Source organism: Ochotona princeps, chromosome 29 (genome assembly GCF_030435755.1).
Source record: "Ochotona princeps isolate mOchPri1 chromosome 29, mOchPri1.hap1, whole genome shotgun sequence".
Lineage (NCBI taxonomy): Eukaryota > Metazoa > Chordata > Mammalia > Lagomorpha > Ochotonidae > Ochotona > Ochotona princeps.
This window is the reverse complement of record NC_080860.1, coordinates 20,317,641-20,330,772: the sequence shown is the minus strand read 5'-3', so window position 1 is coordinate 20,330,772 and position 13,132 is coordinate 20,317,641. Positions and strand designations below refer to the sequence as shown.

The following is a 13,132-nucleotide window of genomic DNA, read 5'->3' as shown; positions in this document are numbered from 1 at the left end:
ACCCCGACCAGCATTCACACCTGTGACCCCAGCCCATCTCTGTGCCCTTTTTAGGCTGCCTGGCCCCCGTGTCCTGCCCTGGGCTTCTGCCTCCATCCTCAGTGTCGCCAGGCCAAGCCCTTACCTTCCTGATGTCTTCCAAACTCTCCCCATTGACAACACCTGCGACTGAGGAGGCTGAGCTTGTGTCTCTGCTTGCCACACTCTTCTGGTCCAGCTGCTGCTGCTGCTGCCTCCGCTGGTACTTGAGCATCTCGGGGTTCTCGATGACAGCTGTGGAGAGCTGGGCCTCGGTCATGATGGCCAGGCTCTTGCCATAGGTGGACTGGTGGATGCGGCTCTAGGGAGATAGGGAGGCATTGACACACCGTGCTGTGAGCACCACTGTGGCCAGTACTGCTCAGAGACAGGGGCCCAGTAGGGGACTATCCTGACTCAGAGAACAGAAGGGGGGTCTGGGTGCCAGTTCTTCATTACCTCTCCCAGCCTGTGCTGTGCCTCTACTTAAACAGCTCTGTCAAGGCTGAACCTTCCCCAGCTGTTTACAAGCTGCCGTGGATGATAGTGAACAAGATACCTGATTTAAGGAAAACACCTGCCACAGCAGCTGGTGCAGAACAAATGGCAATAAACACTGTTTCAAAGGAAACAAAGACACTCAAGTTGCTAACTACAGGTTCCTGAATCATGCCGAGGACTCCAAACAATGTTCAGAAATCAAGACATTGGAACCAAAAGTCTTCCACTGTTCTTGTCTGTAGGTAGGTCCCGACAGGTCTGCTTACAGCACCTTCTCTGCTCCCCTGAGGTGCCACCTAATGTGTCTGGATCCCTCTGAACAGCAGCCCATCCCTTTCATCCTCCTAGACCCTGATGGTCCTGTGCTGAAGCAAGCAAGGCAGGAGCCTCAGAGAGCAGGGACATGTTCCCAGCACACTCTAGTGACTGACACTCATCAAGGAGTGAAGAGGGGCCAACTTACACCGCATGTGCAAAATGACTGGCTCTGTGTTCTGCTCAGGAGCAGGGACCTCCTAAGGTTAACGGGACATGGGCACTGAGGTAGGCAGGAGGTGTGTTCTGCTCAGGAGCAGGGACCTCCCGAGGTTAACGGGACATGGGCACTGAGGTAGGCAGGAGGCAGCTTCACAGAAAAGGTGCCTCTGGGTTCACTCCTCTAAGACCTGCAGGTGACCAGGAACCCTCCTCCCTTCCTTGCCATCTTGGCTCCTTCCACTTCTCCTGGATCCACCCCTGAAATTTCAATGCAGAGTTCAAGTTTGGCCAAGGTTTCTCCAGCGTTCAACCATAGGGTCTTGCTTGTGATGTGTTAAACAGTGAGCCATACAGTTTGTCACACAGTCCCCACAGTGGACTACACATCAATCCTGGGGCTCCTGGCAGTAGTGACAGCTGCAAGGCCTGAGACTACTTGAGATACTTACTCCTTCTGACGCCGGTGCTGTGGTATTGCAAGTCAAGTTGCCACCTACAATACCAGCATCCCATATCAGAGGGTGGGTTCAAGTCCCAGCTGCTCTGCTTCCAATCCAGCTCCCTCATAATGCACAGCACCAGAGGGTGTTCAAAGTATGTGAACCCTTGCCATCTACATGGGAGAAGCTGATGGAATTCCTGGGCTCCTGGCTTCAGCCTGACCCGGCTCCAACTGTTATGGCCATTTGGGGAGAGAACCAACGGAGGAGCGGATGGATCTGTTTCTTACTCTTTGCAATAAGTAAAATTTAGACAGAGAAGAAATGACCAATGGAGAGCTAGACTCCATTCTAGGAGCAGCCAGCAAGGCAGATCTCCATCCTCAATGGATGCCCATCTTATTAGGGGGATCCCACTGGTGCATGCTGCATGAGGACTGTATGTGTAACTTCAGGGGAAGCGTCCACCAGCAAGAGCCCATGAAGGGCAGAGTACTCACCTGCTCTGGGCTTGCAGAGGGCTCCTTTCAGATCACTGACAACATGCCACTCAGTGTGGGCAATGGCCTGACTGTACAACAGCAGGCTTCTATGTCTGGGACAGGTATAGCAGAGCCTTTCTGAAGCCCCAGGAGGACAGCCTGAACACAGCAGAGAGGAAAGAAGGCCTGGCCCAAAGGCAGCAGGTCTTGCTCATAGCTGCTGTTCTCACTCAAGGGTCATGTAGATGTAGAGCAAGGGATCATGCTATTTTGAGGTGTAGTGATCTCACAGATGTGCCTGATCTTAAAGGATTTTGTATTATTTAAGTGAAGTAACAGAAGATGCAAAACACATGGCGCAGGGTCCGGTGCTACAGCCTAGTGGCTAAAGTCCTCAGCTTGAAAGTGCCGGTATCCCATATGGGCACCGGTTCTAATCTCGGTGGCCCTGCATCCCATCCAGCTCCCTGCTTGTGGCCTGGGAAAGATGGCCCAAAGCCTTGGGACCCTGCACCTGCGTGGGAGACCCGGAAGAAGCTCCGGGCTCCTGGCTTCAGATTGGTTCAGCTCCAGCCGCTGTAGCCATTTGAGGAGTGAACCATTGGATGAAAGATCTTCCTGTCTCTCCTCCTCTCTTGTGTATCTGCCTTTTCAATTAAAAAAAAAAAAAAAAAAGCATGGCCCAGAGCCTGGTACACAACCGGGCTAAGAAATGATGAGCAGTGGGACCATGGTTCACAGTTCAATCCTCCACCTTATGATGCACCATTATCCCACATGGACACCGGTTCAGACCCGGCTAATCCACTTCAGATCCCGCTCTCTGCTTATGGCCTGGGAAAATAATAAAGGATGGCCCGAGTCTTTGGGACCTTTCAGCCACGTGGGAAACCTGGCAGAAGCTCCTGGCTCCCAGCTTTGGATCTGCTTACCTCTGGCCATTGCAGCTATTTCTCTGCCTCTCCTTCTCTCTGTAAATCTGTCTTTCCAACAAAACAAGTAATTAAATAGATCTAAACCCCCTCCCCCACCAAAATAGAGAGAGAAATGATAAACAGAATTGACTGGTGTGATATCAGGGCCTGATAAGTACGATAAGAAGCTGCCATGAAGAGGAGCCCTTGAGGAGTCACCCAGCTGTCTTCCGGGGTGAAAACCTCCCGGGAGTGCTCTATTTATCACCGCAAGAGAGGACATCTCACATTGCTTTTGCTTCTTAATTCCAGGCCTTGTTTCTGACATGAAGAGAGACTTACTTTTAAGTTAATCTATTGAAGAAAGCCTGCTAGCTGCAGAAGGTGACTGTTCCAGGTAATTTTAAGAAATGTTATGACTGTGTCTCCTACAAAAGGAGAGTCCAGTCAAAGGGGCTTGTCTTGGCCACCAGCCTACCTTCTCCTCCTCGCTCAGCGGGTCTCCGAGCTCATCCTGGGAGAAGTCGAGGAACGCCACAGAGCCATCCATGGAGCACACCAGGATGCCCAGACCATTCAGCGTCCTGAAAGAGACGGTCGTCAGTAGCCAGCAGCCACAAGGGCTGGCCCAGGAAGACCGTGGAATGGTGCTGAGTAGATGTTGAAAACATCTGGTGACCTTCTGTGGACTAAGGGTGGGGGAAGCCAATTGTGTGCCAGAGGGTCCTTGTGCCCTTTGCTTCTAGGTACAAGCTATTTCTTGCCACATTTTGCAAGAATTTTCTGTTCTGTTTACTATCATTTGGGAATCATTTTAAGAACATCTGAGGAAGTACACTCTCCAGAAGGACACTGAGAAGCAGAGTCCCTATCCTTTCAGGTCAGGTCATGACAGCATGTGTGGAACCTCAAGGACTCAAAGGTGTGGTACTCTTGTCTCCAAACAAACCCCGGTTGTCTGAGAGGGCATCTTCCAGTGGCAAATCCCACAGGGGCAGGACACGGTCACAGCAGCAGGTGCACAATTGTTGGGCATGACTAGCAAACGACACCATGGGATCTGTGCCCCATGTGCCACCTGGGTCTCCTCCCATCCCAGGGCCTCATGTTCTTCTTCATAGCCTACATATCCTAAAAGGAATCCACCTCACCAGGAAATATCCATAATGGATTTGTCAAACAGCTCATGGATGACAACCAGGGGCCGTTTCAGACACGTGAGCTGGAAGAGAAGGAGAAAGGGTCAGTGGGATCACTGAGAATGGATTTTGCGCACTTGGCATATGTGGCCAGTTTCTGCTGATAGACCAAGCATATTCAACTCAGAGCAAATACTTGAGACCCCTAACTGTACAAACCAGAGACTGCCAGAGACACACTCACTAGACTTGCCCTTGCCTCAAGGGTTGCTGTGAGCTAAACGCGGATATGGCTTCATGTGCAGGTGAGAAGCAATGGAGGAGCTAGAGTGGAAGGGCTGAGATTTGAGCCCAGGGATGGCCCCGGGGCACAGTTCACAGGGTCCGTGGGGCAGCAGGCAAGATGCCAAGGCTGCCAGAGACAAGGCAGCCCCAGAGAGAACCCAGGACATCTTCTCTGGCTCATGGAGTTTAGGAGACATTAAACAAAGTACAGTGTGAACTGGTCACATAAGCCATGTAGGTTCACTCTCTATAGTATGTACATACAGGACAGCAAAATATGAAACAGCACAAATTGTTCTTAAACCAATCCCAAAGTTAAATACTACTAATACTTTATGTCCTTCTGGTATCTTTTGTCTTTTATATTTCAAAACAAGGCACAAGTTGTGTCTGCTTTTTCAGATTGTACGAGTATGCAATTAAGAATTCTGCAAAAATCCTTTCTGGATGACTGTATAATATGTGGTCATTTCCCAGCTAGCCACTCTAATATAGGAAGGTGTTCCAATACTACAATTTCATAACTATGGTGCTTCTTCTCTACCTACAGAGGCTGACCCTGGGGCACAGGACAGTGGCCTGCTGGACACAAGCTCTTCTGTGGGGCACTGGGCTTCCCAGGGTGCTGCTGTTATCTCCTGGAAGGTGTGATGCACTGTGGAACCTTCCACTTGCAGCTGGAGGCTACAGTGTGGTCCTAGGGAGGGGCTGGAGGGGCAACTAACCAAATTCCAGAAAAAAATATCCTCAACCTCTTACTATAAATTTTCCAACAGAAGTTGGCATTGTGGGGTCCGGCGCAGTAGCTCAGTGGCTAAAGTCCTTGCCTTGCTCATGCTAGGATCCCATATGGACAAGAGTTTGCATCCCAGTGGCCCCACGTCCCTTCCCGCTCCCTGCTTGTGGCCTGGTAAAGCAGTCGAGGATGGCCCAAAGCCTTGGGATCCTGTATCTGCGTGGGAGACCTGGAAGAGGCTCCTGGCTCCTGTCTCTGGATTGGCTCAGCTCCAGCCATTCGGCCACTTGGGGAGTGAATCAGTGGATGGAAGATCTTCCTCTCTCTATCTCTCCTCTGTGTATATCTGACTTTCCAATATAAATAAATAAATCTAAAAGAAAAATGTTGGCATTGTGGCAAGCAGATAAAGCTACTGCCTGAAATGCCAAAATCCCACTGGTTAGTATGCTGAATATTCCATTTCTGAACAAGCCACCTGCAACTGGCCTGGGAAAGGCCGTGGAAAATGGTCCATGTGTTTGGGTCTCCACCACTCATGTAAGAGAGCTAGATAAAGCTCCTGGCTGTGGCCTGGTCTAACCCTGGCCAGTCCAAACATCTGGGGAATAACCTGTGGATGCAGGATTGATCTCTTTGTGTCTCTTTCAAATAAATAAATATTTTAAAAGTGCCAACAGGGCCTGGCATGGTAGTCTAGCAGCTAAAGCCTTTGCCTTGCTCACGCCGGGATCCCATGTGGACACGGGTTCGTGTCCCGGTGGCCCTGCTTCCCTTCCAGCTCCCTGCTTCTGGGCTGGGAAAGCAGTCGAGGACGGCCCAAAGTCTTGGGACCTTGCACCCATATGGGAGACCTGGAGGAGGCTCCTGGCTCCTGGCTTCAGATTGGCTTGGCTCCGGTCATTGTGGCCACTTGGGGAGTGAATCATCGGATGGAAGATCTTCCTCTCTGTCTCTCCTCCTCTCCGCATATCCGGCTTTCCAATAATAATAATAATAAAAAAATCTTAAAAAAAGAAAGTCAGATATACAGAGAGGAAGAGAGACAGAGGAAGATCTTCCATCCGATGATTCACTCCCCAAGTGAGCCGTAATGGGCTGATGCGCGCCGATCCGAAGCCGGGTACCAGGAACCTCCTCCGGGTCTCCCACGTGGGTGCAGGGTCCCAAAGTTTTGGGCCGTCCTCGACGGCCTTCCCAGGCCACAAGCAGGGAGCTGGATGGGAAGTGGAGCTGCCGGGATTAGAACCGGCGCCCATATGGGATCCCGGGGCGTTCAAGGCGAGGACTTTAGCCGCTAGGCCACGCCGCCGGACCCTATATCTGACTTTCCAATGAAAACCAACAAGTCCCCTGAGAAGTCTGGAGCCCTGTTAGATCTGATCCGAGCACTCACACATAAGAGGAGCTAACACAGGGTTGTTTTAGACACATGCCATTAATAGGCTTGGCAGACAGAAACCTAAGAAAACCACACACATTATGGCACTGTGGTTCAAGTTCCAGGATGAGTGTTAAATGAACTGTGGGCCTTAAAAAAACAAAGTCACAATACCAACAAAAATGCATTTCTCTGGGTCTCCCACATGTGTGCAGGGGCCCAAGCACTTGTACCAATTTCCTCTGCTTTTCCTAGTCATTAGTAGCAGAGTTGGCTCAGAAATGGAACAGCCAGTACTCAAACCAGCACCCATACAGGATGCTGGTGTGTGGCATCAGCTTTACCCACTATGCCACAGCACTGGCCCCTGTACCAAACTTGGGACAAGAAAGTGGCTCCATGCTCAATGGCAGGGCCTCTGTGGGCACTACATGTGAAGGCCAGATAATCTGAGGTCACAGAATGCCAGCCCCCCGGGTGGTAAGCAACCTATCAATACTCAGGGGCCCTAACACCCCACCCACAAACTACCGGCTCCCTGGAAGGCACTGAGGTGGGAAGGGGGAAAGCTAAGGAGCCGAAGGGAGGTTCCTCTCTCAGGGTTGTCACAGAGTATAGAAGACACAGACGCCCGTCACAGTGTACCCTAAGGTTAGTTGAATGGAATCAACTAACAAGTCAGTCCCGGGGATCCCCACATGGCTTTGGTGGATACAAGCACTGATCAGTCCTTATATTCTGAAGAGCATAACTGTGGCCTTAGGCTTAACTTTAGTAGAAATAGCCAAACACTTTGCCAAAGGGCTTCTATCACCTTAAATGCCTACCAGCAATGTATTCCTGTCAGCTAACCATCTCCTTGTCAACATCTGGAACTTTAAAAAATTTTAGCTATGTTGATTCTAGATCTGCATTCAAAAATAAACGAAGTGGGCTGATGCAATGCAGCATCCCATGTGGGCGATGGTTCATGTCCTAGCTGTTCCATTTTCGATCCAGCTCTCTCCCTGCTTATGGCCTGAGAAAGGAGCAGAGGATGGCCTAAGACCTTGGGGCCCTACATCCAAGTGGGAGACATGGAAAAGAGCTCCTGGTTCCCAGCTTCAGTCTAGTGCAGCTGTGGCCTTCACAACTAATTGGAGAGTGATCCAGCAGATGGAAAATCTCTCTCAATCTCTGCTTCTCTTTCTGTAATAACTTCTCTTTCTGTAACAATTTCAAGTGAAAATACCTCCACAAGAGGTAATATAAAAAATATTTTTATCCACTTCAGTTACAGAATCTCAAACCTGAACGTCTAATGATGGTCAACAGGAGGATGTATAAACAAACTGTTGTATATCCATACAGTGGATCATCACAGAAATAAGGAATATAAGACTGTCCAATACATGTCCATATGTGAACCTCAAACACTATACCAAGAAAAAGCAATGCAGGGTTCAAGAACCCAAACAGTACACAAACTGCATCTCCATAAGGTCAAGAGCAGGCAAAACAGCAGTGTCACGAAGGCTGCTGGAATAGCTGCCCTGGCACGAGGGTGGGGACTTAACAGGAAAAGAACATTCTGGGCGGTGGTGACACAGATAGAACAGATCACTCAGCTGCAGTAGAGTACACCTCACATTTTTCTCACAGCAAGCAAATATAGCATGCTAACCGTGGCATTGATCACAGAGGTCCAGATGTTGAGCCTGGACCCAAGAATTCCTGCAGCTGAGAGGCAGGGAGGCCTCCCCGGGCTGCACTGGAGCCAAGCCCTTGGTATAGCAGGAAAGCCTACAGGCCTCTGAGGAGATCTGGGCCCAGGTGCGGGGCAGCAGTGGTCTCTCCTGCCTGCAGGGTCTCAGGGTCTCATTCCCTGCCCACACCTCCCACCATGCAGTGTAAACTCAGGGCAGGGGGCTCACCCAGACAGACAGCGAGCGATCCTTGCTGCCGACAGCACAGCAGCAGTACGGGCAGCTGGGCTTCGCAGAACTCCCATTCTTCTGCTTCTTTTTGAAGATTTTTGGGTTGAATTTCTGAAGCCACAAAGCCAATGTCAAAATGATGACCAAACATCAAGCATGTACCCTGTGCCCCAGCACTGAAAGGACCCCAAAGTCCCACTCCACCAGTGGGAGTCCCACCCAGCCTAAGCCCAGACCCCAGGCGTGCCCCATTCCATCTTCCTGAACACCCAGGAGGCTCAGGGAAGACAGGATATGTGGCACAGGTACAACATAACTAAGAGGTTAAGTGCAGGTTCAAAGCTGGCTCTATCAAACTGTGAACCTGAGGTGCCAGCAGCTGGGTCCTCTTGGGTCCTTCTGGACTATCAGTGTTGTTCCTAGAGTCTAGGGAGAAGCTGGGCCTGCAAGGGTGCTTTTGGGATCAGGAACCGCTCACTTTTCACCTCCTAAGGGAGGGCAAAGGGACTGGCAGGAGATGAGTGTGATGAATTTCTTTTAAAATGCTTTGCAAGTTTTTTTTTTTTTTAGTTAGAAAAGAAGAGTTAGAGAGGAGAGAAGAGGGAAGGAGGGAGGGGGAAGAGAGAGCGTAAGTGAGCGAGAGCGCTTCCATCTGCTGGTTTACTCTCCAATGGGTGGCAAAGGCCACTGATGCATCAGATTGAAGCCAGGAGTGTGGAACTCTTTCCGCATCTCCCATGTGAGAGGCAGGGGCCCAATTACTTGGACCATCTTCAGCCGCTTTCTCAGGAGCATCCGCATGAAGCTGGATCAAAGCCGAGCATGAAGGACCAGAACCTGCGCTCATGAGAGGCTGGTATTGTAGGCAGCAGCGCAGCCTGCTGCACTACAGTACTGTGGCCCCTCCTCACGGCACTGTAGCTGTCCAGCAGGACCTGCTACTATAGTGTCACGGGGCCAAGGATGATGGCTGCCTCACAGAAATGTACCTGACCGCTCAGCCAGCCCTGGGAGTTACCCAGAGTAACCTGGCTGTTGACTCTGGAACGGTTGGAGGCACACACTGAACCCCTTGTCACCTTCCTGGATTCAATGGATGTGGCTGCTCTAGGAATCCCAGGCTATGAGAATGGAAAAGGGATGGCTCCTTAGCCTGGGGTCAGCTGACCTCAAGGGCTTTTGATTCCAGGTGCTAGCAGAACTGGGGGTGAAGAAACTAGAGAACACACAACCCAGAGAAAGCGCCCTGGGCTCCAGTCCCCATCAGCACTGAGTGGGCTTTTGTGTGAGGCAGGCTCTGTGCTCTCGGCCGTTCTCAAAAAAGCTATGAGAGCCACAGGAGAGCATTACTCGGAGGCACTGTGCCAACTACAAGGCTTCAGTGTGGAACAACATCCAACAGATTCCAGCAGGATCATTCATGCATACTTCACGCTGTAAGGAACAGCATCTATTACCAGTGCAAACACAGGCAATCATGAGCCGTTGGGCTCATCAGTGTTCATACTGCCTGGTGTGGAGAGAATCCTGGTCCTCATGGGTTATCTGCCACGAGGAATACTTAGCGGCTTGTCTTAAGGTGTTCTCGGGACACACTTCAGTTAGCCAGCCAGAAACAAAAAGAGTGGGAGTCCGAAGAATCCAAGGCAGCTCACACCGCCAAGCAAGTTCTACCTGCCCCCTACAAAACCAGGTGAGCAGGCAGTCCAGGGAGGTACAGCATCACCTGGCAGCCGTGACGGATCACACGAGGTGTGAAAGTGCCCACTACTGCTCAGCCCCAGCAGGGTGGTCTCCCGGGCAGGGTGAGGGGAGTGAGCCACTGGAGCACCTGTAAGTAGGCCAGACTGTGTAAATGGCAGTGTGACAATGCTCCTAGACAAAGACTGCCCTGGGCGACAGTCACCACATTAACATTTGCTGAAAAATGCATGTATTCTGCTTCATAGGATTAAGTTCCAATTTTAAGAATTTTTAAAAAGTCTTATTCTGTTGAACAGGCTGAGGGGTGTGTCACTTCCAGGTGAGATCCCAATACTGACCTGAGTGGTCTCACATTCCCTTTGCAGGCAGCCAGTCTGGTGGTCCTTGCCAGAGGGGTCACCATGCTGACACCTGAACTATGCACTGGCAGACTCCACTATGGCCCAACTCGTGGGCTAATGTGTCTCAGCCTCCCGACTGCTAGGACCACAGGCATGAGCCACAGCACCTGACTACAATTAGGTTTTGATACTTAATATGATAGGCCACGTGGGGACAGTGCCCAGAACCACAAGAACCAAAATCACATGCACTCACCACAACAGTCACAGCTTTCCGGTGCCCAACAAAATCCATGTTTGTCTTCCAGCCTTCCCGTTCAATGATCTGGGCGGTGGGGCCAGAGTTGTTCATGGCGTGGGCAGACACTAGGTAATGCCCATCAGGGGACCAGCTGAGCCGCAATACATGGGTCGTCCCTCCACACTGAAAGAAACACCTGCATGTGAATGGAGCACAAGGCCAACTCTGTGACCACATCTCTGGCATCAAAGATGGCATCAGACTCCAGTCTACAAATGTATGCCGCTGAGCCATGCAGCCCACGCTGCAGGCTATACTGACTATGCTGACAGCTGTCACTCCAGGCCCTCCAGGTGGTCCAATGCAAAGACCCTCAGGGGAAGAGGTGCAGCAACTGCAGCACCCTCTGCCCTCCAAGGAGGATGGCAGGGAAGCTCAGCCCTGTGGGGTTCACAGCAAGGCTGCCTCTGAGCCATCAACTCTGTGGGGGCCAATTCTGGTCTCAGCACCTCATTAAGTGACATCTGCAGAATATCCTCCAGAAATGTGCAGCAGTCAGCCTGGATCAGCAGCCTGTAACCGTGGTGCAGCCAGCAAGTGAAAGAACCAACTACGCTGGCCCTGGCGGTGTGGCCTAGCGGCTAAAGTTCTCGCCTTGAAAGACCCGGGATCCCATATGGGTGCCGGTTCTAATCCCGGCAGCTCCACTTCCCATCCAGCTCCCTGCTTGTGGCCTGGGAAAGCAGTTGAGGACGGCCCAATGCATTGGGACACTGCATCCGCGTGGGAGACCTGGAAGAGGTTCCTGCCTCCTGGCTTCGGATCGGCGCGCATCGACCCGTTGCAGCTCACTTGGGGAGTGAATCATCGGATGGAAGATCTTCCTCTCTGTCTCTCCTCCTCTATGATTATCTGACTTTGTAATAAAATAAGTAAAATCTTATATATAAAAAAAAAAGAACCAACTACGCTCTTGAGTCTGTCTCCTCATCCAAGTGTGGTGAGACAACCACAGAAAAGATGTTCGTGAAGTTATAAAAACTGCAAGAGGCAGTGCAGAAGACAAGGCCTTAGGCCTGAAGGACAGCTTCCCTTCAAGGGAGAGGATGCGGGTGCAATGCATGCCCCTGTAGTTCAAGGCCATCCAAGGGCAGCCCTGCAGATTCTAGAATTAATCTTTTGACTCACAGCCCTAGAATGGGAAAGCAAAAAATTGGGTCTGAGTTTAGTTTCCAGTACACTGACCCAAGGTGAGATGGATAACCCAACAGATGGTCTGGTGGAGACTGCCAAAGGGTATTGAAAAGAGACTTGCAGCTGCCTCGTGCTAGAGCCCTGAGAAATTCCAGAAGGCCTGAGTGAGCACCCGGGTCGCCTGAAGCAGGCAGCTATTGCTAAGCAGGGCAGGATTAAATATGTGAAAATTGGCACGTACAGATCCAGCTGAGAGCCAGTGTTGTCTGCAGTAGAAATGAACCTTTGGCACCCAGCACCGTGGCCTAGTGGCTAAAAGTCCTTGCCTTAAACACTCCGGGATTCCATATGGGTGCCGGTTCTGATTCCGGCAGCTCCACTTCCCATCCAGCTCCCTGCTTGTGGCCTGGGAAAGCAGTCGAGGACAGCCCAGGGCCTTGGGACCCTGCACGCGCGTGGGAGACCCGGAAAGAAGTTCCTGGCTTCTGGCTCCGGATCAGCACAGCACTGGCTGTTGCTCACTTGGGGAATGAATCATCAGATGGAAGATCTTCCTCTCTGTCTCTCCTCCTTTCTGTATATCTGGCTTTGTAATAAAAAATGAATAAATCTCTAAAAAAAAGAAAAAGAAATGAACCTATGATTTTGGTGGTCCTTTTGCAGCAAGCACTGCCCAGTGGACAAAAGCCTATTCTTCATGCCAATCTTCACATACAAGCGGCCCTTGCTCTGAGAAGGCTGCCCAGACATGACCATCCCTTCCAGGCCATTTCTGGTCATCTGAACAATGCCATCACCACACTCACAACTGGCAGAACTGCCCATCTTCCCCATAAGGCTATATACAGGAAGGAGAGTAACTCCATTTCAACCCACTTTGCTGTCTTACATACACTAGGCACTTCACGAGTATTTACTGAAATACATCAACCTGGATTCCATATGAAATCTGATAAAGGATGAGACAGTCAAATACCACAGAAGCCATCTGCATTCACCATCTCCAAACATTCTGCAAACCTTACATCGAACTCCACTGAAGGAGAAGAGTGAACTGGCTCACAGAGCAGACATTGGTCAGCAAAGCTCCAGGCATGGCCAGAGACTCCTTCCCTGCTCCCTTCAACAAGGTGCGCTGCAGGGCACCTCAAGGAAATGTTACACAGTAATGAAATGTCACCATTTCATTCATGTCTGCAGCAGTGGCAAGGAGCAGCAATGGGGGGATGAGCAGCAATGTGGGGAAATTTTTAAGATTCTCTTCACCTTTAACAGCTATGAAACTTTTTCACTTCAAAGTTCATTATTAAATGGTTTCTCAGAGCTGATTTTTTTTTAAAAAAAAGAATTTATTAGGGAGGCA

At 50.6% G+C, this 13,132-nt stretch overlaps 1 protein-coding gene across 3 annotated transcripts in view; it reads right to left on the bottom strand.

Moving 5' to 3' along the window:
* Window positions 1-13,132, bottom strand: part of LOC101525532 (protein HIRA) — an 80,630-nt gene that overhangs the window by 34,862 nt on the left and 32,636 nt on the right. For all 3 annotated transcript variants that reach the window (XM_058656915.1, XM_058656918.1, XM_058656916.1), the window contains 5 exons: window positions 10,591-10,758; window positions 8,287-8,400; window positions 3,984-4,054; window positions 3,311-3,416; window positions 125-340 (listed from right to left, as the gene is read on the bottom strand). In XM_058656915.1, the coding sequence (XP_058512898.1) occupies window positions 125-340; window positions 3,311-3,416; window positions 3,984-4,054; window positions 8,287-8,400; window positions 10,591-10,758 (675 nt within the window). The remainder of the gene's footprint in view (window positions 1-124; window positions 341-3,310; window positions 3,417-3,983; window positions 4,055-8,286; window positions 8,401-10,590; window positions 10,759-13,132) is intronic.